The sequence below is a fragment of the Cyrtonyx montezumae genome, unplaced genomic scaffold (genome assembly GCF_038088225.1).
Source record: "Cyrtonyx montezumae isolate F1298 unplaced genomic scaffold, pur_monq_1.0 scaffold_1, whole genome shotgun sequence".
NCBI lineage: Eukaryota > Metazoa > Chordata > Aves > Galliformes > Odontophoridae > Cyrtonyx > Cyrtonyx montezumae.
The window spans coordinates 23,432,821-23,460,416 of NW_027071825.1; the positions used below are offsets into that span (position 1 = coordinate 23,432,821).

Here is a 27,596-nt window from a genome sequence, read left to right on the forward strand (position 1 = left end):
TGCTGTGCTGCCCAAAAAGCAAAACAGACGTGTAGTAGTGTTGGCAATCTCTGTAGGAACCTCCTGTCTGCCAGATTCCCTCTCCCTGCCCTCCCGGCAGGTGCCAGCTGGGTTTTTGCTTTCTTTCATCCTAGGATCATGTTTCATCAAAGCACGCACAGTCAGGGGACCTGGAGCCTAAAGGCTTACTAAAATTAGGCCTGATCTTAGGTCCTGTTTGCAAGTTGTTTCTGGGCCTGGTGGCGTCTGACGTACGAAGGGGCTAAAATCAGGGTTTGCAAGTCCTAAGTTCAGCTATGTTTGTGTTATTGTTTGCAAAGTCCTTCGGGGCTGCTGTGGGTCTGTTAGAATGAAAAAGCAGTGTATGGGCAGATCAAAGAGCCCCTGTCAAACAGATTTCGACATAAATGAGCAGCCCATGCTATCAGATGAGCTGACAAAGGAGAATCACGGGACAAGCACTGAGGGACTGATGTTGACACAATCAAACCATGCTCACGCGGGGCACTAATTCAGTACAGGAGTCAGGCAGGTTCATTGTGGAGTCCTCTGAGTTTTCTACAAAAACAGCTAATGGACAAGATGTGAAGTCCCAATTGAGTTAATGGGCCTTAAGCAAATCTTTGAAGTTGCATGGAGTGTTTTGTGTTTGAGTGGATCTGGATCTTGCCAAAGCTTTCCTTCCCCCTTCCTTTCCCCTTCTTCCTACTGAAGCTACTTAAAAAAAAGAATAGTCAAAAAGTAACAGCTATGAAACCACATAACTGGAATAGTTATTTGGAGTTATGGTATGAAATGCCCTCAAAAAGTTGACGAATAAGCAAAGAGAAGGAAGGAGAGAGTGTGAAAAGTGTGGTTTGTGCCTGGTTGGTTTTTCTTTTTAATGTTATCCTGTGTATTTTTTGAATGAAGAGGATGCATTGATGTCAGGTCTCTAGTTTGGCTCTAATTGCCTAACATGCTGCCTTGGAAATCAGTGCCTGTTGGCAGTGCAGTCCTCACACCTTGATATGACTAGTCTAGAAGAGCATCCCTTTGGTGCTGATCTGAAATAGCAAATCCTACCAACTCTGGTCTATGCACTGGGCCACAGTTTTGGTCTGGGTCAGGTCTTCATTAAACACTTGGATAGTTGGCAGTGCTCCAGCAGTCCCATGCCCAGCCTGCAGAACAGCCTTCTAAATAGCATGAGTCAAGAGGGATATGCATGTATTTTGTAGCATCCAGTGTTTTACCTGCTATATGGTGTCCCCATGTACCTCTGCTTTTGCAAAGGAAGGAGTTTACGGGGTGTGTTGTGGCCCAGGACAGGGATGGAGCTCTGGTCTGGTATCCTTGTGGAAGCAGAAAGGATGCACAGTGAAAATAAAGAGAGGGAGGCTATTTCCCCCTCTTCATTCACATGCTCTTCCAACACCTGCAACCTTGGGTAAAGTATGAGTGGTGGCTCTGGTTTGGGACAAGGGTTAGGTTTTGAAACAGGCTGACCCCAAACCCAACATCCTGAACTTCACCTTAAGACAAATTTGAAATCAAGATGAAGGAAAACGCTTTTGGGAAGCTTTGCAAGGCATGCTCTTACTGCAAATCTGTCTATAAAGGTCTACAGGCTCTTGGTTGATGAACAAACAACAGCATTTTGTTCCTCCTAACAAGGTTTCCTTAGAAATGGATCCACTGCTGAATCCTGAGTCTGCCTGGCATATTCCGGGGGACATCTGGCATAAATTCTTCATTATTAGATTACATTAGTTGCAGCAATAATCATTCACATAGGATTATTACATCCAAGCTTGTCTCATTGCCTTTATCCTTTCACACATTGTCTTTCCTGGTTCCCCTTCAAGGGGCTGTTGTGAGCCTGTGTCAGAGCAAGAAATTAACTCGTTAGTAATTTATGCATCATTTCCTCCAGCCACGTGTATTTAGGACAAGATCAATAAAATATAATAAGGAAGCAGGTGGGTATTGTCACTGTGGGGCTGAAATAATTCCTTTGATATCACTGTAAGTCCTTCCCTCCCATATGGAAATCTGCAGTGCTGGGCTGAAGCAACAGGACATTGATTCAGCTCCTTTGTGCACTGGCACAATTCATGTCTTGCTGCTTCTGCACGGAGCTCTCAGAGCAAAGGTTTCAGTTCTTGGAGGAGCAGCATTTCATAGCCTTTCTCCTGGCTCCAGCCATGTAATTAAAACTGTGCCACCTAATGCTGCAGCCTGATTTCTGGAGTGGCTCCTGGCATCTGCTGTGATCTGTTTGGTCTGAGAAAGGGAGAAGGGGGGGGATCTGAGCACTGCTGCTCAGGGCACAGGAGTCTTGTAGGTTGTGGGATATAGAGAAGCAAACGTGAGTGGAACTGCAAGGTGAATTGAACTAGCAAGGCTCTATTTGGTGATCTGAAGGCCTGGAAGTGATGGAGAGGCTTCAGTTCCTGAAAGCCTCTAGCAAGAAAAGCTCTCAAGGTTACTTTGCACTCCAGGACCTGTGTGTTTTGTTGCCCTAAACGTGGAGAAATCCAGGAAAAGATGTTTGAAAACCCCTCGTGGGTCTGACTCATCCTCAGAGGAGCCCTGCTGGGCTGGGCAGCACACGGTGTGCAGGATGGGATGGCAGTCAGCACAGTCTTGCCCTCTGCAACCCCAGTGTTGTTGACACAGGCTGGAGAGGAGCGCAGGGAGATGAGTTCCCAAGATTATCAGTGCAGACAGGGAGAGGAATGTTGTTTGCTTGTAGCTCCTCTCCATCAGGACTGGCAAAATCCAAACACGGAGGGGAGCTGCTGGTGGACACCCACGCACGGCCTGAGTGTAACAGAGATAAGCAGGCACAGGGACAAAGCTGAGCATCTGACTGCAGCACAAGTCAAACGGGTTGCAGCGCAGGCTGGCTGCCTTCTGAATGTCTGCTGGAGACAAGGGTCTGTCCAGGTCGCCTGTATGTGGACATTTCTCCTCATCACCTGCCCCCACAGCACTGAGACAGATTCACTGAGGCCAAAGCCAGCTCTGCTTGGTCTCCACTGGAGTCCAGCGGGGATGCAGCTAACGCTGTGTCCTTCCTAATGGCAAATGTTGTTGTAGAGCAAGTACTTCCACAGACAAGAGGAAGAGGCCAACTGGAAGAGAGAAAAGAAGAGAGGAGGAGAAAATCTGAGCAGAGGCTGCTTGTGGTGGGGTGACAGTTGTTTTGTGTGGTTTGGTTCCATCAGAAGTCAGGGTTAGAATCATTAATGTTGTAAAAGACCTCTATGATCAAGTCCAGCTGTTCACCTACCCCCAATACCATCCACTAAACCACATCCCTCAGTACCACATCTCCACATTTCTTGAATGCTTCCAGGGACAGGGACTCATCCACTTCCCTGGGCAGCCTGTACCAAAAGAAACTGCATCCTGGAGATGATTTGTCTTGCTTTGGACCAACTCCTTTGCACTGTACAGCCTTTTCCAGGCAGTGTGTGCAGTCAGCCCTCCCCCCAGCATTGCAACACCTTGAAGGGACATGAGCCCAAAGAGCAAACACAGGAAGCACCAGTCCTGGTCAAGGTCTGGGAGGTAAATTTGTAACTTGGGACAGATTGTGAGGATGCTGCTGTGTAATGCGCCAGCACTCCTTTCTCTTTGATCCTTTCCCTCTCCAACAGCCTGGTGTAGATGGGAGAGCTGATCCCAAACCTCCCTTCATGGTTGAGTCTTCAGAAGAGACAGGACGTGGGTTGGAAATGCAGCCAGGCATGCAGGCTCCTTATTCCCTGGAGATGGGCTCCTTTCCTCACTTCTGTAAGTCCTTGCTTTGTCCCCATGTGAATTGGCCGTGTGTAGGGTACGCATACAGAGGGGTGGTGGGACACCAAGAGGTGCATTGCTTGCCCAGCCCTATGGGTATACACCAGCCCAGGGTTTGGAAGGAAGGGGACTGTGCTTAGGGGTGAGGGATGCAATGGCTCATACTACAGGAGTTCTGGCAGTGAGCTCATGAGTGGGTTACGCATAGTCACAATTTTTCTGAGAACAATTATTTAATGGAGAGGTGTTTCTTCAAAATCTGAAGTTATTACTGGATAAATATTGGCTTTTGTCAAAGGTACTCACTTTTTTCATAGATACATATACTTACATGTGGTGGGGGAGAGAGAATGATGCTGAAAACTGTTGAAGTGGTCCATTTCAGCTCAGATCAGTTTGAACCTGGTTTGTGTTTTGGACTGACCCACACTACCTCCACTGCATGTGAGCTCTTTACATTATAACCATATATTGACCAAAAGGAAGATGTTAAGTTGCTTTATCTTTCCAAGTCACATATGATTTAAAATGGCAATCTTTTTTTTTCTTACTGCTTCCCTGGTTAATATGTCACATATTGAGCTTGTTGATGATGGGTTGGACTAGATGATCTTAATGGCCTTTTCCAACCTTAATCATTCTATATCGATATCAAATTTGATTAGCATCTGATGACACATTATTGGGCTGATTCCTGTATATCAGGTAAACCAGCACTGGAATTGATTTTCCTGGCAGTTAATTATGGCTGCCACAGTCATTGTTTCAGCCCAGGATTATGGGGATAATTCCATTTCTTGAAGAAACTTGCACAAATAGGTGTGCATGGAGATGAAGGACAGAGAGCAATATCTGAGGCTCAAGAGTCCTGAAGAGCTGATGTGGGCTGTGGACAAAGGAATGCTGCCTGGTGCCACTTTCAGGCTTTGTCCCCAGCCTCTGTTGTCAGGAAGTGATCCACAGAGGACTCACTGCTGGCTACAGCTGCCCAGAGTTGAAGCCTAGCGTGCGCTGCCAAAGCCACCTTGCAGTTACTCCTGGGTTAGCCCCTTCCTCTCTGCATCTGGCAATAACACAAGCAGCTTTCCCTTGCTGACTTTTCCCACTTGACCTTTTTAAGCACTGCTGTGGGTTCTGCCCCATCTTCCCTTTGACAGCTCCAAGACTCTGAACTTTGCAGCACAGAGCAGCTTCTGGCAGGGATCAGCAGCATTCCATGGCTGTGGGCTTGCCTGCCTTTCCCTTCCTCCGAGCTGAGCTCATGCATGCCTGTGAATGCAAACAGGGGATGCTGCCATCTTGGTGGATGGGTTGGTCCTCCAGCTGGTGAAGCTTGGAGCTGGCTTTTGCACAGGAAAGAAAATTCTGCACTGAAGTCAGGGAGCCAGGAGATCAAGTCCTTTAACTCACTGATGGAAACAGGTTTCTCCTATGCTGTGTTTTGTGTGATAGGAGGGAATCCTGCAATACCAACAGTATGGGAAAGGGCTGTGTGTGCCCTGCTGAAGGTTTGTTGCAGGTGTTTTGAGTCTCCTCTTGATCTTCTCTAGCTGATAACTCAGACTGGTCCTCCCAAGGCCTTTTTTTCACTCAGAGAAGGCCGGAGGGTGCTTTGGACTCCCACTTCCCTTGCTGTGGTCCTGTGTGGCTGCTGCCTTTGCTCTTTTTGCAGCTGCTGGCTGGGGTCATTTGAAGGCTGACATGCAAGTTCTCACTGTGTGCATCGTGTGATGCCTGGCTTTCCCTTAAGTTTCTTGCTTGTGCTAAGCAATACGTGAATTTCACACAGCTTCTGGTGAGGCTGTCCCTGGGAGTGGAAGAGATAAGGCAGAAGAAATCTTGGGGTTTTATGAAGGCTTTACCTCTATTGCCTGGTGTAGTTTGTCTCACTATGGCTGTACATACCTTGGTGTGGGAGCCAGTAAGGTTAGAGGAGGATAGAGTAGACTTTTGGCCTGCTGTGGTAGTGAAGGAGTTAAAGCACAGCCGTTCTGCCCAATCAGTCTGCCTTGCCTGTAATAACCAATTAACAGAGTGTAATTGTGCAAATCCATATGTGGCAGTAATTACCAGGGAGATTAATGGATTCCTTCCTTTCTGAGCGGACCCCATTGACACTTGCCAGCATCTTCCTGCCACCCAAAAGAACTTGGCGAAGGGGGAGTGCTGGGTGCTCTGTGATGAGCCCAGCAGACAGGCAGGCCCTGCAGGAGCTGCCTTATACCTCTTGAAATAACCCTTTTCATCTCCTCCTTACGTGCAGCCTGGCTGCCCAAGGACAGTTTGTGCACAGCCCGCTGCAGTGCCTGCCCTCCCCATTGTCCATTCATTCCCTAATCCCTTTTTCCCTATTTAGCCCTAATTGCTGCAGAATATTGTTTGTTTGTCCCTTTTCTTTTCTTTTTTTTTTTTTTTTTTTGCAGCTTTGTTGCTTTAGCTGCAATGGGTAGCCTAGCAAGCTGTTACAGGCACATGCAAGGTGAAGAAGGTAGGCAGCTGGGAAAGGAGGGTACCTGGCACCAGGTTTGGGGTGGGTTTGCAAATGAAGTTGCTGGTGCTGTGTTGGGAGAAAAGTGTTCTGAAAGCAGGCTGAGACACCCTTGTGATGAGCTCTCTTTGGACATTATGGCCACAAAAGCAAAGGGTGACTCTGGAGAAGGGGGCTCCTTCCCCTCCAAGTGCTCTTGGGGGTGAGAAAGAGAGCACTGGTTTCTGCTGAGGGAGAAGCGGATCCACTTGGGGAACTGCTCTGGGCTCATCCAAAGCTGTACCACCCTTTGGCCACTCAAGATGCAAAACTAACTCTCCTCTGCAGCCTTGCCTGTGTTCAGTGGTGCGGGGCAGCTGTGAAAAGCTTGGCCCTGTGTCTATACTAAGCCACTGTCCCTGCCCTGACAGCTCTAGCAGGAGCTGGGCAGGGTGATCTCATGGGGGCTGATGTGCCATCCAGCAGCTGGCCGTCTCTGCACGCACAGGGCTGTGGGTGCCCCAGGGTGGCTGTGCGTGCTCAGCCAGGGATGGGGAGCCAGGTGCCCTTTGGAGCCTGGGAGGGCAGGGAGCAGTCAAATCGCATCTCCATGTCAAGCAAAGGTCTCGCCTCCTTGCTGTGTGAGGTGCTCGGTAGAGATGGGAGCAAAGCTGCTCCCCAAGGAGGGCTGCAGGTGGTGAAGGTTCTGGGAAACACTTGCCTAGAGGTGATGAGGATGCACAGAAAGGTCTAGCCTCCTACAGAAGGAGGAGGAGTGTGGAGCCCTGGTAAAGGAGTTGCTTTTGGCTCTGCTTGGGTTCCTGGAAGCTACACGGAGTCCTTGGCTGGGTTTTTTTTGTGCAGAAAAAAGGCATGAGTGTGGCTCTGGGCTACTGTCGATGGGAGACTTGTTTGTAAGAGAGCTGTGTCCATCAATATCAGCTGTTTAAGCTCTTCTATTTCACCTGACCAAGGGTTCATCAGCACTCATCCTTCCTTGCTGCTGTGTCATCCTGGGTTAGAGGTTATGTGTGTAGAAAGCTGTGATTTAAAGGCTCTGATGGTGAAATAAGCCAGGGTAGGCTGTGAGGGCAGACTGCTTCGTGTGGGAATGGCTTGGCTCTTAAAATCTGTTAAAATTTCATGTATTCATTTTTGGTTGCTGTGCTGTCTTGGCTCTTTGTGGTGTGGTCTGTACTCACCTTGATCCAAAGTCGTTCCTTTCTTTGAGGAACAGGGAATTATTGTCTTTAAATACCAGTAGATTTTCTTTTTAAGAGGGAATGTGTGGCTTTCAGGAGGAAAATATGTTTGAAAGGTGATGGAGGCTGTTGATAAGGTAAAGGATGTTCAGTGCTACTGGCTCCTTACCTCCCCCTTGGCTGCACAGGTGGAGAAGTACTGAGGGGAGTAGATCTCATGGGGCTGTTCTGGCTGAGCTGTGTTGTGCTTGTCTCCCTCTGGCTGCCACGGAGTGTGGGGTCCCAGGGGAAGAGCCTGCAAAGAAGAGATGTGTGCATCTGTCAGAGTGAGGCAAAGCTGCTCAGTGTCCTGAATATCAAACAGCAAGCTGGTGGGCTCAGGCTAATGTTGGCTGGTGTGCTGTTGGGCAAAGGTGTGGTTTTCATTTGTTTTCTTAGTGACTCAGGCATTGTGGGGTGAGCTGAGGGGCTTGAAGAGTCCAGGATTGCCATACTGATAGTGCTAGGCCAGCAGTACTGGATCAGGGTGCTTACAGCAAGGGAAACTCACTCCAAGGTTTGCCTGAAATGTGGCCATGCTCAGGAGAGCCATCCCCAGGAAGACCCTGTCCTTATAGAAATGGGTGAGATCTTTATGCATTAGAGAAGACAGCAAAGCACTGAGAAACCTTCCCTTCTTTCATGCAGGTACATTTATAAGCTGTTTTGATGCTGTGGCTTTGGAGAGAGCATGGGTTAGAATGGGGTGTGCTGGCCTGACCTCTCCGTGGCATGAAGCATAGGGGCATGGGATGAGGAGTCCTGTGATAGATGTCAACCTTCAGGGCTGCAGGATCCTGCCTGCTGTGGCTGGGTCCTTGGGGATGGGGTTGTGGCCAGTGATGGCTACTGTGCCCTTGGCCATGGAGGTATGGCTGCCAGCCCCTAAAGGGAAGCTGTTCCTCTTGGATGCCTTCTGCCCTTCTATCCCTGAGAAAGTAGCTGCTCAGAGCAGAAATAACCCCTGTTACCTTGAACTCAAAGATCCACGTTTGCCTGGCTGTTATAAATAGACCATGTGAGGCAACCAGATGTGATGGAGATTGACAGGTTGTCTCTGGAGTTTTGCACTTGCTGAAGCAGGAGGAAATGTAAAAGCACAGATGTGGGGATTCATGGAGTGAGAACAGCAGACAAAGCCCTTGGCTGCACAGGGGCTGTGATGTGTGCCCCAGGGGATACAGGTGGAAGCCCTTTGTGGCCTCATGCATGGCAATGGTGCCCCAAAACCTCTCCAGCTCTGTGCCACACTCTGACAGCCATCAACACATGCAGGAGCTGATACCTGATGTGGCTAGGCTGTCCTATCAGCTGTGTGCCACCTGGCTCAGGCCCTTGTTGGGGAGGGGAGCATGGTTTGGTAACAAAAACTCAGCAAAAAAAACAAACAACAAAACAAAGAATGCAGCAGGATGTAGGAATGCAGGAAAATAAAAAGCTTTTGGGAAGTTTTCCAGGACTTCTGTGGAGAAGTCTTCTGTTTTGTATAAGTAGTTTTTTGTATAAGCAGAGTTTTGTACAAGTAGTTTGTGTCTGAGCAGGCAGAGAAGCCCAAAAATCAGTAGAGCTTTTGTATTTGTGGGTTTTTTAATGTCTCTTCTTGTAAAGGACCGATGTAGAAATGGTGGTTGAGGGGAAAACAGCAGCACTGAAGGCAATTGCATGGGCTGTGTCTTCTCTAAGAACCTGGGGGTTGTTTTCAGAAGAGCAGAAAATCTTAGTCTTCATTTTCCTTTGAAGGAAGTTAACCTAGCTTAACAGAGATCCCGACTTCATATCACATAGAGGAGGGCTGAAGCGGGGCTTAAATGTAGGCAGTAATTAGTTAAGTGCTGTAGTGATCAGATAACTAAGTTTTCTTGCAGGACAGTATCAAGAAGGTATGAAGTTCCTCTTAAACCTATGCTTTGAAACCCTTTGCTGAACACTAGATGTCACATCAGAGTGGACACTATTAAGAGCTGAGTGTTTCTTTCCCACCTAAATCTCCTCTGGACACAGGGGCATTGTGCCAGAGATCATGGATCTGGATGACTTTGGTTCATGGAGATGTGGCACTGAAGGACGTGGGCAGCAGTGGGGATGGGTTAGGGTTGGACCTGGTGATCCGAGAGGTCTTTTCCAACCTTAAGGATACTATCCCCAGACCTCTCAGAGTGGTGCAGCACATATCTCCCCTCTCCCAGACTCACCAGTTCCCCCACAATCCCTGACCCCAGAGCAATGGATGCTTTTGACAGCAGAGATCCACATGGCAATTTCTTTGCATCCACCTTCCCGGGAATATTTTGCTGCATGCTTTTCCATGACGCTTTGCCACTGACCTTTCTGCTCCAGTAAGGAGGGGGTCATCGGGAAGCACATAGGCAGTGATTCTTCCCCATTACAAAGGCTGGGATTGTTGGCAGCTTGACGACCTAGAAAGTGTCTAATTGACTCAACTCTCTCTTGCTGGGCTCTGAATGGATTTTCTGCCTCAGGATATCTCGGCGTTATAGTGGACCTGTTGTTTTTGCTCCTCGCATGATATTAAGAAGTGCATTGTTGGAGCAGAAAGCCTGAGTCAGAACGGATGTGTGTGCAGAGTTCCTTGTCACCCTGCAGAGGAGAGCGATGAGGTCCCCTCCAGCTGCTTTTAGGAGCCAAAAAGTTGTGTGGAGCATCGTGCAGAATGACTTTTAGCTCGATGATCAGATGGCGATATTCAGAGATGGGTGGAGGGAAACCTGCTTGTTTATTGCACTTCTTTAAAATGATTTCTGTGTGTTTTCCCACTCCAGTGTGGGCTTGGCTCTGGGTACCCTGTGGGCTGGGTAAAACCTTCTTCAGGTGATGCTGTCACCCTGTCTTCTGGTATCAAAGCCTGGGATCATCTTGCCTGCATCTGTGTCCAAAAGTGCCTGCGTGGGGAGGTAATTCCTGGGAGGAGTGGGCAGCTGGGCCATGTACCAGCAAAGCTTCTGGAGGTGCTTAGGCAGCCCTAAGAGGATTTGGTGACACCTCTGATTAGCATTGAGGCCCTCATTACCGTGCTGGTTATTGAATGACTCCCGAGGTTAAAACAGTCTGGGAATTATCTGTCCTCAGAGGCTGCATGGGACGGGGCTTCCTGCAAGGTAGGCTGTGCCCTGCCCCATGCTGAGGATGGTGCCCACTGCCCTCTGGACCTCCTGCTGCAGCTGGGGAGGAGGGGAGGGCAGGCTGTGTGGCTGCAGGTGAGGCGGTGCCACGGCTGGGCTGTGCTACTGCTGGTAATTACATTAGCCTGGTGGGGCTCTGGGGCTAATTTCATTAGCTTGGTGTCTGCGGTTATTGCTTTGCAAGAGGTAGTGGTGAGAAAGGACAGGGCTGGGTGGGGAAGGGCTGATGCAGGAGCTCCCTGCCTCTCTAGGGATTGTACAGGTCAAAGTGACTTTGCCCATATCTCTGTGATGGGTTGATGATGATTGGACTAGATGATTATAGTGGTCTTTTCCAAACTTTATCATTGTGTTTCCATGCCAGTGCCAATCAGTATGGCAGATTGATGAGATTGGGCCACTCCAATGATAAGCTTAGAGAAACTCTGCTTCAAGTCCCTGTTCTGGCATGGGGGAGGCATCTGTGTGCTCTTCTCAAGGGTTGTGTGGCAAAAGGGAATAGGCACTTTGGCTCATGGGACACAGCCTTGTAACCCATCTCTGCCACCCACACCTGTGGGCAGTGGCTTTTCTCTGAATGCTTGCAGCTCCATAATGTATTCTTCTACATAAAAAGAGGCACAAACCAGAGCACGAAGTGGTGACTTCTGCTGTGTCTCACAGGAGCTGAGATCCCACAACACTTGTCAGGAGAGGATAAGCTGGTTCTTGGAGCCTGTCACAGACTGAGCTGTGTACAGAGGCTGGAGCCTCTCCCTACCCCAAGCTCACATGTTCCCCAAAATTAATTGCCCGATGCTTGCTTATCTTGAGGGGGGTTTTCTTTGGAGGTGCTTGGTGTACGTGTGTTCTGCAGCATTAAGCACTCACTAGCCCAGATCTGCTAAAAATCAATAAGGTAATCCACTTACAGCCTGGGTCCGCAGCCTTTTTAAGGAGCTCGGGGCTGTTTTGTCTTCTCTTCTTCCTCGTTTCTTACAAGCTGGAAAGGAAAAAGGGTCAGGGTGTTGGCCGAGCTGTGCTGAACTCAGGCTCTTTGCTCTGGGCAGATCAATAAAAATAATTCCCTACTAAAATGTCATTAGCATGGAATTAAAGCTGCTGAGATCCCGTGCAGTGGGTAAGAACTAATGCTGCTGCTAAACTCAGCGTGCTGGGTGCTTAAAGCTCAAAGCAGCTTTGCTGCTCACACCTCCTGGTCCCATTGCAGCTGGCTCCATCCTGAGCAGTGAGGGCACAGCCTCACTAGGCAAAGAGAAGGAAAAAAAAGCATTTCTGAAGCATGCAGTTTGTTGTGTTGTTGTTGTTGATTGAGAAATGTTTCTCAGACTTGTTACAAAGTGGGGAGGGAGAGGGAGCTTTCCATGCTGAGAAATCTGGTTTTCCATCCAGAGATGGAAAGAAGCCACCTTGCAGCCCTCTCCTCTGCTGTGTTCTGTGTCTCACCTGCAGGGCAGGATGTAGCACCATCTGTGTTATTGCCCTGTGCAATGGTGGGGCGAGGAGGCTTATGTTTGCATGTGATGCTTTATGTAGCGCATAGGGCTGACTTCTTTTTGGTTATTTTACCCTTTCCAACTCCATCTTATGTTTCCTGGGATGGCTGCAGTCCAGCACCCTGCAGCTGGATGCTGAGAGTGCAGGTGGAGGGAAACTTCACGTAGGGCAGGAGCACGATGCTCTGTGCCCTGTACAGCCCTAGTCTCGAAGCACTTGGCCAGCATCCTCTTTGCGTGGCTGGAAAACACCTCCACATGGCTGGGGCCAGCATAACTAATAATCTGCATCGAGCCTTCACTGGTGGGAAAGCAAAACAGCCCCCTCCTTCCTCATGATGCTCCTCCCCTAAACAACTTAACCTCCCCTCCACCTCCCAATTTCTGCTATGTACCAGAGCCAGCATGCATCCGACTGCCTCTTAACCGAGCGATTATGCTACCGGGACGCTCCGCCGTGAATTCGCAGGGAGCTCGGGCAGCCGAAAGCAGGAGGAGCCAGCCCTGATCTGCTGGGAACGGGAGAGAGTCTCATCCCGGCCAACAGCTGTGCAAAGCGAGGATGGGGCTGCGGGAGGAGGCAGCTGCCCCGCAGCGCTCCGAGAGCCCCCGCAGAGCCGTGTCCCGACCCCCCTGGGCTGCACCGCGCTCCGGGCGGCTTTGAAGTGAGAGGAGACGGTCGTGTTTTGAAAGGCGAGAGATGAACTGAAGATTAAACATGTATGGGAATTATCCTCACTTCATTAAGTTTCCTGCGGGCTTTGGCAGTGAGTATTTTCCTCGCGTTTGCAATCGGTGCCTGAGGGGTTAGGTGGAGAAACTGATCCCGCGGTGGGAGCATGGGGAAAAAGGGAGTTTAGAAGTGTGTTTAACCTCTCTTGTGTGAGGCTGTAACCTCCGGAGCCTGTGTGTGCTGCTGGTTCGAGTTGTCCTGCGATTCGCTTCAGCACAGTCAAACCACGCTGCCCCAAATCATACAACACAAATCCAAGTGTGGCTTTTTGCTCTGAAGATGAGTGGAGGTGTTTGTGGGTTGAGTTGAACCTATTCATTGAAAGGAGGGGATCTAGCTGATGCAGCATCTTTCCAATTGCATTTCTATTCATTTTGCCCTTGGAGGAAAAGAAACACCCGATGCTCTTTTAAAGATAAAACAGCCCCCATCCTGGACAAGGCAACCAACAGAGGGTTCTTTGCTTGGAGCTGTGTCAGGTTGCAAACACAGAACAGGGCTTTGCCTGCTTGCAGGGCTGGAAGCAGCATTGGTCTGCTTTGCACCAGCAAGACCCTGCTGCAGAAACCAGAACTGCTCCTAGGAAGCAGGCTCTGAGGTTCCAGAGCTTGCTTATCTTTATCTGAAGCCATTTCCCTTGTCCTAACTTGGAGGGGTGGAGGGGGAATAGGTTGAAGGGTGCTGCTGGAGCAGCTTCTGTGCTGGAGTTGACATTTGGGTACGGGTTAGATGGCACATGGGTTGTTTCTACTATGAATAACTTTGTCTTGCCATAGATGCTCACCTCTAATAATCCTTCAGGTGCAGGGAAGTCACAAGTAGAGTGGTCTCTTCCGACCGAAATGCTTCTAATGTCACCAAACCCAACTACTAGCGTAGCCAAGTCCAAGTCACTAAGCACTGTATCTGCACACCTTTTAAATGCTTCTCAGGATGATGGCACCCAAAGTAGCTTTTTAGCCACTTTCTGCAGGAATTGGACTGGAAGAGATCTATTGCTCACTGGTGTTTTTTAAAGAACAAGAAAAGGGAAGCCAAATTCCTATTGCTGCAATAGGAGTGAAACAATGGAAGTGTTATTTGTGCTTAATTCCTTGAGTATTACGAATTTACGAGGAGACATTCAAACTGCTCTTTGTAGGAACCAGGCACAGATCCCTGTAGGGATAGGGGTCACAGTGCTTGGCTGAGCATTTTGGAGGCTGCTGGGTGAGGGACATGGGAGTAAGAAGAGGCGTTTCTGCTCCACCAATGGAGACTAAGGCACTAAGCCAACATAGTTCAATATACCAGGACATCAACTTCCATTTAGAAGTGCATTTAACTGATTTTTTTTTAGCATCTTTCTAGTTTGGTTTAGAAAAAACAAGTTTGTGTTGGAGAATGGGCGTACACACATTGCTAATAAGAATGTAATTTGCAGTGAGGAAAAGGATACTGACTTTAGTATTGCAGAGGAGAGCAGAGAAGCAGTGTTAAGAGTTTGGGTTAGTCACACACATCCAAAGTGGGAGGAGTGCACTAAGCAGATGAGCTTGCCTTCTCAGCCTGGGTTTTAGGAACACAGAAAGTGTTTCAAAATGTGATCTTTTTCCCCAGAAGGATGCATTTCATCTGATGCCCTGCTCCCAGGGCATGGAAAGATGCCGTGCTGGCTTGTCCCCTCTCAGAGCACTCTGGCACAGTTGGTCAGGGACAAGAACTAACTTGGCTCCTCCACAAAGTCTCTTTTATGAGTACTCATGTAACTTGGCCTGCAGCCACACCACCTCTGGCTGCAATCTTGTCAGCTCTCCCAGGCAAAGCGGGGTTAGACCGGGTTGCTTGGTGGCTTGGGAGAGCTGTTGAGGAAAACTCATGCTGTGGGCTGCCCGTTTTTTTTATCACCCTTGGTGGACTCAGGTTTCAGGATTTCTGGGATGCTTTTCCTTTAGGTGCCACAGCTTGCCACATCTGTACCTGTATGTCCTTATCTTAGAGTGGCAAAGGAGTTTCTGCCCCAATGGGAAAATACATGAGGAAAATCATTGACTAGGCAAACTCCTGCAGCCCGAAAGAGAGGTTTTTTTGCCTTTGCAGAGCCACTGGCCTTGCAGTCCATGTGATGCTTTCTGATGAGGACTTGTATCTTCTCCAGGAGCTCAAGGACCACTGTAGGAATTCAAACTTGGTGGAAGTTGTGCTGGCGATCCCTCCGGTCAGATGGGAAATCTGATCAGACCATCACCAGAAGTACATCAGGCCTCATGTTCAATGACTTCTCCTTCTCTGGGGATAGAATGCTTAATATAACTCTTGTGTTTGATGTATTTATTTTAAATACCTGGCAAGCAGTTGTTAAAGGACTCTTTGGCTGAGAAAACCCCCATATCGTAGAGATACCCTGAAATGAGTGGTTCCTGTCAATGCATGTTTTGCCATGACTTTGATATCTGTGGGTTGTGCTCCCTCCTTCCCCTAGCTTGGCTTCCCGAGGAGAAGGGCATGTGATTGCACCACAGGTGTGTGTTGTCTGAATGTCCTTGGGCATATTGAAGTGTGAAAACACCGTTCGATTTCAATCAAATCAGACTGAGATCTTCAAGTAGCACCTGATGCTGAGTCTGCCAAGGCATAGAATCATAAAGGTTGGAAAAGACTGCTGATATCATCTAGTCCAACCATCAGTTCGATGAGCCAGGTGAAAGCCTCGAGTGCTTCCAGCCCACTGATCCTTGGGAGCTGGTTTTTGTGTGGCCCTGGCTTGCAAAGGCAGCAGAGGAGCCATATAGCTTACAACCAGAGCTACTGGTGGCAGCTCTCTCCACCACCCAAAGAAAAGGGGAAAACATCTTTCTAGTGTGTTCCTCTCCAGCCTTCTGCAGGTCCCCACTGCAGATATCTCTACCCGCCTCCAAAAATTTGTGTTCCTCTGTGATGTTAGCTGTCAGGGGAGGGCTGCATTATTTATTGACTCACAGAGCGGAAGGGAAAGGTGGGAGCACAAAGGTTACTGGACCTTAAAAGACAGACAAAACCAATAACCTTTATATAGGATATTACCATGGGGAAACATGCTTGGACAGTTATAAATATCACCAGAAAGGGAATATATATGTATATTTAACTTCTGTATTTTAAATAGGCAATCACAGCAGCCAAGCTTTGATTCCAGCTAACAAAGTCCTTGCTAAACAATCGCATCCCATTCCAGAAGTTTCTCACAGGTATGTCCTTGTGAAGGTTGTCCCTAAGGATGAGCCTCCTGCCAGACTGCCTTCCATACATCCCATGTTCTGGTGCTGGAGCCCTTCCCTGCACATCCTTGTTTGGTGTTCTTGGATCTGTGGAAGAAGGGGAGGCAGCACAGCTCACACCTCTGAACCTTCATGCCAATGAGATGATCCTTGTCTGTGCATATCTGAGTCCTCAGAAGAATAGGCCTATTCTTTGTTATTTGGGGAATTTTCTCTGTCAATTGAATCTCTGATTCCTAAAGAACAAGTGGAAAGACTGAAAGAACAATTGTCAGTGGACTTGCTAGGTTTCTGCAGGTGGGATTGCCCTAGGTGATGGGCTGATAGTTGGACTAGATGATCTTCGTTGCCTTTTCTGACCTTTGTCATTTCATGCCTTAGGGGGCGTGACATAGGACATTCTGCTCCTGCCTTTGTTCTGTATTAGGGCTGAAGAGGCTTTCACCAATGTAAACTTACAACTGCTGAAGTGGCTATTAGGTAGTGTGTAAGGCTTGGATGTTTCTAGTCTGTGTTCTCTTTCTACTTTTTGCTCAAATACAATTGATGAGACTGGTGTGTTCTGTTCTTTCTTGGGTGAAAATCAAGACATCTTGTTGCGTAGCAGGCTGGACACTTCCCACTGCCCTTGCCAAGGTATTTGTGGTCACTAGTATGCTCTTATCTTTCTCTCCAGACATGATCCAGCTTTCCCCTGCAAAGTACTCACAGCACAGGTTGTTCAAGCTGGCTTCACTGAGCTAGTGTTGGTCCTGGAGCAGTGGTCTCCCAGCCCAGGCTGCTCGGCACTGATGTGGGGGCTCTGCACCTGCACCTCTGCACTGATGGAGGTAGTATTTCTATATTCCCGGTTCTATGAGGCTGTTCATGCAAAGCTTCCACCCTCAGCCAGGATTTTACTGTGGTGAATGAAGAATCAAAGCTATGCAGCATCCTTGCTTATCTCCTCTCCTCGCAATGCAGGGCTGCCCTATGCACCACCGTGGCCGGCCAGGTCCCCAGCACTGCATGTCACCTTGCATTACCTGACGGGCAGGCTGCGGGCCCACCGTGGCCTGTGTAAATGTCACCTGGGCCAGATGCTGCCATGGAGGCAGCCATGGCTGGCACACTGGGCTGGCTCCTGGCTCTGTGGTGTTCCTCCCACCCCACCCCCATGTAATCCCACAGTTGCGTCCCTATGGAGCAGTTCCTCCCCAGAACTATTGCAGCATGGATGCCTCTGTTTGCCTCCATGTGAAGGGAGAGAGAATCTCGAGGGAAGTCCTTGCAAGACTTCTGGGTTAGTTTCAGGTGGGAGATGCACGACACAAATAGTATTTTCCAAAGGATCACTTTATTTAATCTTTCCAAACCATTTTCAGACCGAATTATCTAGGCCTGATATCTCTGCTATTAATGCTGTCCAACCCAGCCTGGGTTCTGAGGAGGGACTGGAAGTGAAAGGAAACGCTGCTTTGATTTTTGAGTAGGATTTGTATTGTAATTTATTATGGTTAGGTACAAATGTTTGTTGGTAAGAGGAAACTGGAAACTGATGGTTTTGGCCAATGTATTTATTCCAGCTTAGGCAGGGTAGTGTGGGAAGAATTGCACCCCCTCTGGGGGCTGTGGACACAAGCATGCTATGGAGCTGGCTCTGGCAAGCTGTCTTCTTCCTTGTGTGAAAGCCTTTGCTTTTTCCTAAAGCTTGGAGCCTTTCTAATAAAGAACAGTGTTTCTCTTAGGTCTGGTGTAAATATGAACAGGTAAAATATTTCCTGTGAGTCTATTCTTAGTGACTTAGTTTTCTGCATGATATTTTAAAAATGCCTTCTTCTGTGTTATGGAAAAAGATGAAGAATCATCCCTCTCCTTACCTATTCTGCTGTGGAAGACCTCTGCCCCATCTCTCTTTTAGTGGTTTATTTCCCAAGCTGAAGAGTTCTGAAAAGTATCTGTTTAAAGTGATGTGAAAAGCAATTTGTTTATAAGCTTGCGTGTCAATGCTGGGGAGGGCTTTTTCACTCAGAAGCCACTACAAGGTAGGAATGTTGGTGTTGTCTAACAAATGGGGCTGTGTGTCCTGTCCTGTGATGGTGGTGTGGAGACCTGGGGTGAGCCCTGCAGCAGTAGGATGGAGCCCTGTGCCCAGGCACTGCCTCTAGGGCTTCTGCTGCTGTTGTTGTGCTGGCCTCCTCTTGCCACACATTGCTTACCACTGGGAGAATTGATCTAAAAAGCCAAAGCAGGAATTGACAAAGACCTTTTCTCCCCCACCCTCTGCAGAATTAAGTCTGAAGTGGGTTGATAACAGCGGATCGAGTCCTCCTTGACTCTGACAAATGTCTTTAATGTTATTCAGCAAGCTGACCTTTTCCCGTCTTTATTGTGCATCTTCCCTTTGAATCAGATTTGATTGTTACTTCAGGTAAAATAACAAACACTGTCACGTAAATAACTTTGCAATAATGTTAAAAGGATGAGGAGGAAAAAAACAAAAAACACCAAACCTCTGCCTTACTTGCAAGCACAATGGGAACAAGCATCGTCTTTGCCAGCTATGGAAAACCAACTGTGTGACCTTCCTACATAACACCTTTCCCTTGCTGCTCCAGGGAATGGTCTCCTGTGTTGGAAAGCCAGTAGAGAAACAATGGCTCATTGAAATGTTAATGAAAGCAATGCTAACTAGGGTTGCTAAATTCTAGGGAAGGTGGGGAAAAAAGGTTGTATGTAAATCCTTAAAATATAGCTAGATATATAACTCATTGAGACTGGTGGGCATTATGTGTCAAAATAATCTCTGAAGGTAGATCTTGTAGAGCTGAGTTTCTTGACACCAGCATCTTGAAGGGGAACTGGAAAAATGCATGAGTTAGCGTGGTGGAGAGGTATGTGGGTGGGAAGGGAAGAGTTGAGCCTTGGGGAGAGGAAGAGGAGTCATTGTGGGAGGTGAAGGCATGTTGCAAAGCATGGAGAGAGTGGAGAGGTTCTAGCGTAGCTGTTGGGGATTTCTTGGGTTCAGAAATGTTCTATCCCTAGAGCTGGTTTGAACAACAAACGTGGGACCTCAGGGAATAGAAAGCCAGCCTGAGGCAGGCAGCAGCAGTGCCTTCTTCCAAGTCAGCTAAGGCACCAACGCAACGCGAGAAGATTTGATTATTAAACATTATCTTCCTAATATGTTTTGTTGCTGTAGGTAACCTTATTTCCTGTACCATAAACAATGTTTCCTCTTTCCCTTTATACAATAAGGCATGTTTGCTTGGCCAGCATCTAAGCTGACACAAGCAAGGCAGGGCAGCAAACCGCTGTACAGGCAGGCGCATCCATGTATACCTCATCTCTCCCTGTAGATTCCCCTGTTCACGCCAGCTCCACATCTGTGAGCCCATCATCCAGCCTGTCTGTGGGGAGTGCAGTGGACGGACACCACAACTACCTCGAGGCCCCCACAAATGCCTCCCGGGCGCTGCCATCCCCCATGAACACCATCGGGTCTCCAGTGAACGCGTTGGGCTCACCCTACAGGGTCATCGCATCCTCTATTGGCTCGCATCCCGTTGCTCTGTCCTCCTCAGCCCCAGGCATGAACTTTGTGACCCACAGCCCACAGGTAGGTAGATGGGCACGCTGGCTTCACCCCCGTTCCTGGTGCTCAGGGGCTGGGTGAAGTCTGAAACTGAAGGGTGTGGGCTGGCTGGTGGGGAGTCCTGGATGTGTTTTGTAGTTTTGATGTGAAAAACAATTGCCAGCGTGTGAATCTTCCTGATGAAATCACCTTGACACCAAAGATACCTGTCTATATTTCACAGTGAGGTGAGGGGAGATGATTCTCGCATCTTATCTTACGATAGAGGCAATCCCCTCTGCTGCATCTATGGCCATATGGGTAATTATTGAAATACATGTACGATACATGTAGGAAATAGCCATTCCCGTTCTTCCAGTAAAAGGCTGGCTGCTCTGTTTCATTATATGGAAAGGATGCAGACTTTCTAGAGAGACAAATGTTAATGCTAAATGCCAGCCACGTACTCTGTGCTGCTTGTAGACTTTGCCTGAAGAAAAAATAAAATGTACCCATCCTTACTGCCTGAGCTCACTCAAGGGCTGAAATTCCTTTCCAGACAAAGGGGGATCCCTGGGGCTGGAGTCTGTGTTTCCCCAGGAACAGGCTGGGGGCTCCTAGGGTGTCTGTGCAGGGCAAGGACTCCATTGACCTGGCAATACCCATTACTCATTGCATGCCAGAAAGGTGCTTGATGATGGTGGAGCCAGTGGCAATGCTGGCTGCATGGAAACCTTATCTTCTGGGTCTGGAGATGCTCCAGGAAACAGTTTTCCCCAATCCAGGAGTTTCCCCATGTTACCAGCTCTGAGGAGCATTTTACTCATGTTGTCTCTAATGCAAGGAGACAGCTGGGCTCTAGGGATTTGGCTGGGAGGCTGCTAATGGATTTGGGTTCAAGCAGTTGTCCCAAATATCATACATGATTGCACTTAACCTGCAGGAGCCAAAGCTCCTAGACACTGATGGCTAAAACTGTCCCATTTCCTCCCTTTTTGTGTATGCTGTTACCGTCTGCAAGTGTAGCAGAGAGAAAACAAAGGTGATAACTGAGCTCTGGGTAACATTTTAAATGACAGAAAGTTCCTCCTGGCTCAGCATCTTGGGAGGAAGTTTGCAAAGTTACAAAGGGGGCCGCATGCTTGAAGGGAAGGAAGGAGTTGAACTCTTCTTTCTTTGCTCCAGCTTTGGATTTAGGAGTACTTGGATTTCCAGCTGCTCAGTATAAAATAATGTATAAAATGGAATGGTATAGATATGATGAAGGCTAACTACAGATACAGCTGGACTTTGATCCCATGCTCTGTTTTCTGTCCCTCCTTCTGCCTCCTTGTTTGGGGAAAGAAATTCAGCTGATAAATCGTTTGTTAAAAACAAGCTCAGTGATGATGAAACCATCCCACAAAGCACAGTGGTGGGAAGGATGACAGTTTTGGAGAGATGCTGCTCTGCCCAGGCAGCTTGCAACAAGATGTGCTCAATGGCCCTTCATCCTCACTGCCCTGCCTGACAACAGCTCTAAAACAAACTGTAATCAAAGGAAGCCCTAGGCAACTTCAGCCTTTGGTCTCTGATCGATGTCAGCTTACAACCTTTAACTTGCAGCAGCCATGAGCATCTCCTGGGGATCTCAGCTCAGAGTTCTGGGCTGTTGGCATGCATCTCAGTGCAGCTCATTTTAGGTGTCTCACTTTCTGCCATTTTAAATCTGGCAACCCCAAATCTGCTCTGCTCTCCAGCTTGTGACTGAGTTTGGGAATTTGAGTCCTAGGGAGGGACTGGGATTGCCACGTTTTCATGCAGATTTGCACATTGTAAGCCACAGTCAGCTGGTGACCAGCACTGCCCAGTGAAGGAGGCAGGACCCCACCAGTGTTGTTGCCTGGGAGCTGTAACTGCACAGCTGAGTGTTGCTGCCTGCCCTTTTCCAGCTCTGCTTAGCCCTGTCTTTTGCTTACAGCATCAAAGTGGGATAAGAGTCAATTTCTGCTACTCAGCTTCTGCTTAAATCCGTCCAGCTGGATTCACCAGAGGATGCTGGTCTGCCCGTGGGCTAGGGATGAGCTTTGGGATGAGCCTGGACATTGAGGGAATGCTCAGCTCGATTTGGGGACGGTTTCTCTGGTGTACAGAGCTAAACCATCTCTTTGTCTTCTCCTTTTGCAGCTCAATGTTCTCAACAATATCAGCAGCTCAGAAGACATCAAGCCCTTGCCAGGTCTGCCAGGGATTGGAAACATGAATTATCCATCCACAAGCCCGGGTTCCTTAGCCAAACACATCTGTGCCATCTGTGGGGACAGGTCCTCAGGTAGGAGGCTTCCTGCTTCAAGGAGGCTTTGTGCAATGACAGCTGCCCTGTTATGGCTGAGGTTGTCCCTGTATTGCAGGGTTCAAGGCTGGGTCTGGCTTACCTAAGGGCAGACTCTTCTCTAGGTATCATCTCATTTTATAGCTTGCCCCCCTTTAACAAAGATAAAATGTTAAAATCACTGTGTTCCAGTTTAGCTGTGCTCTGTGTTAGCCAGCCTGTAGCTGTGCCTAGGTTGCTTCCTCCTATCCACTTCTGCAGCCTGGCTGAGCCTGGCAAGCCCCAGTTCACCCCAATCATGGCTCCACATTCCTTTGCTGGGATGCAGATGGGTATGGCCCCTCTTTATTGTGGGAAAGCAATAGCACAGCTGCTCCCTATCCCTGCTAAAGCCAAGCCATCCCTGGCAGGGTGACTCCCTGCAGGCTCTTCTTTCACCTTTTGGGTTTGTTCTGAGCTCACCCACGCTGACAGCCTGCCCCCACCTCCCCAGGGAAGCACTATGGAGTGTACAGCTGCGAAGGCTGCAAAGGCTTCTTTAAGAGGACCATCCGGAAGGACCTGATCTACACCTGCCGTGACAACAAGGACTGCCTCATCGACAAGCGCCAGCGCAACCGCTGCCAGTACTGCCGCTATCAGAAGTGCCTCGCCATGGGGATGAAGAGGGAAGGTACACACAGGCTTGTAGACATCTTTACGTGTGTGTTCTGGGTGTGCAGCTGTGATGCTTTGGCCCATTCCCCATAGCACGGTTGATGCTGTGCTGCCCCAAGCACTGAGGGAAGCAGGGGGTTGCATGAAGACCAGGCTCGAATCAAAAACCCAATCTCAGGCACAGCTCTCCCTTCCTGCTGGGTGCAAAGTGGTTTGGAGGACCACGGAGTCAATGCAGCTTCCCTTCAAGGAGCATGAAAATGTAAACCCCAGGCTGCTGGTGGGCAGTGTGAGGACAAGCTTGTGCTGGGAACATGTTGTATCCTCCTTCCAGCAGCAGTTACCTAACTGGGCAAATGGGGATGGAGCTCTCAGGCAGCCTTAGGACTTGCTGTGGGGGGGTTCCTCTGTCCTCCACATATGGGACTTCTACCCCCTTGGTTTCATGGGGATGCCTTCCCTACTCCTCCAGCTGCTGACTGCTCAAGGGGGGGAAGTCATTAACTTGTTCAACAACAAAACACCAATGTCTATGTAGCAGGGGCCAGCTTTGCATCAAACTTCTCCCAGTGAATCTATCAGTTCATGTGTATGTATACCTACAGCTCATTATCCATGACCAGACCAGCCACCCCACCTGTCCTTCAGGGCTTACATTGCATTTTGGTACCTTGGATGGTGCTGTGTGATCGTACTGGGGGAGTGATGCTAGCTAGCAGGGCTGCTCTGCTCTTCTGGGACTCTTTTCCCCAGCAATAAGCTAAACTGATGAGACACCTGCTGGTCATTTGCCTTCTTTTTCTTTCTTCCTGAAGCAGTATTTCCTTATGGGATTGCTCGTAAAATTTGTGTGTCTGGGACCTGCTACAGGCATAATATTCGGCTTGCTGTGTGTACGCATCCTGCATCGACCTGTCCCTCCATACCAGTAGCCCTGGGGGTGAATAGATTTCTCCCATCAGCAGATATCTTGGGAAACAGAAGAAGAGTGGGAGAGCTATGAGCTTGAAGCAGGTGGAGCTTCTTGCAGAGATTCATGCAGAGGACCCAGCTCTGGTTGGGAACTGGGCATGCAGCAGACCTTAGTGGCTGGGAGCCAGGGTCCCTCCAGCAGCTGGTGACTACTGAGCCCAAGCTGCCACCTGGAGGCATTACCTCCTCCTTCTTCCTCTGCTGGAGCTTGGAGGTCAGCACCTTTCCTCAAGTTTGGAGGCCACCAGGCTGCACGGACCCCAAAGTCATTGGAGAGTGATGGGGCTGTCCCCTGCTCTGGCTGGGCCTATATCAGAAGCATCTCTTTGATTTCCTCCCTACCAAGAGGGTTTCTCAACCAAGTGGAGACTTGCTCCAAGCAGCTGAGCACTGCCTGGATGTAAGGAGATGCTTTTTTTTGTCTCCTCAGCTGTGCAGGAGGAGAGGCAGCGGAGCAGAGAGCGCAGTGAGAATGAAGCAGAGTCCACGAGCGGCGGTAGTGAGGACATGCCCGTGGAGAGGATCCTGGAAGCTGAGCTGGCAGTCGAACCCAAGACTGAGGCATACAGTGATGTGAACACAGAGAGCTCAGTAAGGGGCACTGCGTGGCGTCAGTAATGTCACACAGCTTGAGATGAGAGCTTTCAAGACGTGATTCTAAGGGACAAAATGTGCAGCTGAGATTATTGGCAATTTGATCACGTCACTTGCGGCCTTGACTATTGCAAACGTGATCTGATGCCATGTGCAGTGCAGGTGGTGACTGTCAATGATTTTACACTGACAAATTCTCCCCTCTTTCCCCCCCCCCCCCAACATCATTCTTCCTGTAGACAAACGACCCTGTCACCAACATCTGCCATGCTGCTGACAAGCAGCTCTTCACACTCGTTGAGTGGGCCAAGCGCATCCCCCACTTCTCTGACCTGACACTGGAGGACCAAGTCATTCTCCTGCGGGCAGGTAATGTCCCTGACATGTGGTCTTTTCCTGCTGTCCCCATCCCTTCTCTGTCCATGGGGACCAGGGCACTCTGAGCCAGTCCGTCCCTGCTGTTGGGACTGGCTTGTCCCAGGCCAGGATAAGCACTTGGCTGAGGGTATAAATGGAGCACTGGGAATCTGGTGCCAGATCAGAGGGCAGAAAACAGCTCCTTGTTCTGTACAGTAGTGATGCTTGACTGCCAGCTGCCCTCTTTATCTCACACACCTCCCTCTTGCAGGCTGGAACGAGCTGCTCATCGCATCCTTCTCCCATCGCTCCGTGTCGGTGCAGGATGGCATCCTGCTGGCCACAGGTTTGCATGTGCACCGCAGCAGTGCTCACAGTGCAGGTGTGGGCTCCATCTTTGACAGGTATGTGGCCAGTTTGTCATCCCCAGCAGTGGGGCCCAGAGAAGCTCTCTCCCCTCTGAAAGGGAATCAATAATCCTTACGGGTCCTTTCCAACTTGGGATATTCTATTGTTCTACTGAGAACTAGAGCAAATCCATGATGATTTGGGGCAGAATTAGTGGACATTTGACTGGATTCAGAAAAACACAACAGAATGTGGTGAAAACACCTTCAAAGGGATTTGCAGCTGCGGAAGCATCTCTGTGGGTGGGTCTGTTTGTGCAGGGAGAGGCTGCTTCTCTGCCCTCTCCTTGAAGCTTTTGCCATAACTGGATCTAGAGCTAATACTGATCAGCAGAGCTTTAGCTAGTAGAGCCTTAAACCCCAGCTTGCAGTTTCTGCTCATGTAACAGCCACATACGTACTGCCTGTGCCACTTCTGCTCCCAGCCCAGCAGGACGTAGTGTTGCCACCTTTAGAGAAGTGGCACGTGGGGTGCAATGTGGAGGAACACCCATGTGGTTTTTCTCAAACACAAATTGTTCTTTGGAATTCCAGCAGAGCACAGAGCCCGTGTGCAGAGCAGGAATGGAAACTTAATGCTCCTGCCCCTGGGTGTTCACAGTGCTCATAGAACAAAAGCTTGTGGCATGGCTGTCCCTTGCAGCTGCCTCTCCCTGCAGAGAGGGGCTGCGGAGATTCCTAGTGCCCATCCTGGATGATTTCAGCCCCTCATCTCTGACTGTCTGCCACTCATGTTCTCCACGTGCAGAGTTTTGACAGAGCTGGTGTCTAAAATGAAGGACATGCAGATGGATAAATCAGAGCTGGGGTGCCTGCGAGCCATTGTCCTGTTCAACCCAGGTAAGATGCAGAGCTGTCACGCAGCATCACCATCTCCCCCCCTGCATGCCGCTGGATCCCTGGCAGCATCTCTCTTGTCCAGACGCCAAGGGTCTGTCCAGTCCTTCTGAAGTGGAGTCGCTGCGGGAGAAGGTCTACGCCACGCTGGAAGCCTACACGAAGCAGAAATACCCCGAGCAGCCGGGGCGGTGAGTGTTCCCCCCACCCCAGCGAGGGAAATCTGCAATGCAAAAGCAAACCACCGCCCGGGGCCGCCCCACTGCCGGCCGGCAGACTTCGGGGATGGCGGCGGATCCCTCTCGCATCCCGGTGCAAGTCCACCCTCTGCTGGCTGTCGTGCCGTAATGCCGCGGTCCGGGGCCGTCGGTTGCAGCCGCAGCAGCCGCAGCATCCTCGCAGGTGTGCGGCTGGGCGTGGGGTAAGGGGAGAGGGCAGCCCCCCCCCCCCCCGGACCAGGAGGGGCGGGGTGTTTCATGAAGGATCGCAATGGTAGAGAGGAGAGATGCAAGTCACCGGTTCAAGCCCTTGCCGCAGGAAGAAGCTGGGTTTTTATTTCTTTGGTCTTTGAAACTTAAAGATTCAGAATTCCTTCCTTCCCCCACACCCGCTTCCCTTCCTCTCTTCTATTCCCCTCCCCACCAACGTTAGTGTGCCCTGGGGTGTGAGATGGGTGACTTCCCAAGGCAGTGGGAGGATCCGGACTTTGCTCTCCCCAGCTCAGGCTCAGACACGAGTAGGAGCCATGTGGTCAGTGCTTCCCTCACCCCTCTGCCTGCTTCCCCCCCTCCTTCCAGGTTTGCCAAACTCCTCCTGCGCTTGCCAGCACTGCGGTCCATTGGGCTGAAGTGTCTGGAGCACCTCTTCTTCTTCAAGCTGATTGGGGACACCCCCATCGACACCTTCCTCATGGAGATGCTGGAAACACCCCTGCAGGTCACTTGAGAGTCTGGTCGTGCCCCCCCCCTCCATGTCCCCACACAGCTCCCACCCTTCTGCTCGGGTCTGTGGGAGCTGCCCTCCACCCTCTGCTCCTCTTTGGTGGGATTGTTGTGTCTTTGTACAGCTGTAAATCACCCCCTCTAACCCTCCCTGGTGGGGTTGTGGACCCTCTGCCCAGCTAACCACTCACCTCCCTGTACAGATAATTGCTTTAAATTATTTTTTCACTCTCAATAAAAGCCAACAACAACAAAAAAATAAAGTAATATATGAGAGGCACTGGTTGGAGCCTGCAGAGCGCTGTCCTGCTTTGCTGTGGTCACGGTTTTGGACTGGGCTGGGGCAGAAGCATCATTTGAGGGGGAGTATTGTTGCCTGTGCTGATAGAAGTCTTCAACCAGGATGCCACATAGCATTGCTTCTTGCCCCTGTTAAGGAAAGAGCTGCTTTGAATCAAAAATAATTCATTTTGGTGTCATGCAAAGAACTCTTGGACTTCTTTTTTTCTTTTTAATCATTTAAAATTATTTGGATAGTGGCTTTCTTCACGTGTTTTTCCTTCCCTGAGCTGCTCCCCATCCCTGCACAGCCTGCACTGGAAGGCAGCTCTTGTTCCAGCTGTGGGCTGTGCTGCTGGGTGCTCGGTGCCCTGTGGGATGCAGGGGCTGTGGGGATGTGTCGGTGCAGATGAAGGGAGGAGCAGCCCAGGATGTAGAGAAGGACAACATTTCAAACAGGCTGAGAAATCCCTTTTTGGTCACTCTTAGAGAACACCAGGCTGGCGTATTAAACCACAATGTTTTAGGGGTTTTTACAATATAACCATAGCTTTTGCTTTTTCTGAGATTGGATGGATAATGTTCT

General features: G+C 49.4%; 2 protein-coding genes across 3 annotated transcripts in view; one reads left to right on the plus strand and one right to left on the minus strand.

The window, feature by feature from the left end:
* Positions 1-3,602: 3,602 nt before the first annotated feature.
* Positions 3,603-27,004, plus strand: RXRG (retinoid X receptor gamma). Of its 2 annotated transcripts, none has more exons than XM_065744129.1 (10): positions 3,603-3,783; positions 19,441-19,700; positions 21,822-21,966; positions 22,460-22,639; positions 24,026-24,186; positions 24,429-24,558; positions 24,818-24,950; positions 25,702-25,793; positions 25,876-25,981; positions 26,588-27,004. In XM_065744129.1, exons 1-10 carry the CDS (start codon positions 3,603-3,605, stop codon positions 26,733-26,735), a joined length of 1,536 nt encoding a protein of 511 aa, XP_065600201.1. In that variant the 3' UTR covers positions 26,736-27,004. The 2 variants fall into 2 exon arrangements, with proteins under 2 accessions (XP_065600201.1, XP_065600202.1); XM_065744130.1 differs by lacking the exon at positions 3,603-3,783 and adding an exon at positions 12,766-12,900.
* PBX1 (PBX homeobox 1) overlaps positions 24,776-27,596 on the minus strand; it is a 152,516-nt gene continuing 149,695 nt past the window's right edge. The window contains exon 10 of the mRNA XM_065744161.1: positions 24,776-24,789. The gene's annotated coding sequence lies outside the window, so the exon portion shown is untranslated. The remainder of the gene's footprint in view (positions 24,790-27,596) is intronic.

What these genes read in the sequence shown, in the direction of transcription:
- RXRG (XM_065744129.1), top strand. Translation starts at nt 3,603, where the DNA reads ATGCGCCAGCACTCCTTTCTCTTTGATCCTTTCCCTCTCCAACAGCCT. An exon ending in CATGGGGATGAAGAGGGAAG is followed by an intron (nt 22,640 to 24,025) that starts GTACACACAGGC and finishes TTGTCTCCTCAG; the next exon opens with CTGTGCAGGAGGAGAGGCAG. An exon ending in CATTGTCCTGTTCAACCCAG is followed by an intron (nt 25,794 to 25,875) that starts GTAAGATGCAGA and finishes TCTCTTGTCCAG; the next exon opens with ACGCCAAGGGTCTGTCCAGT.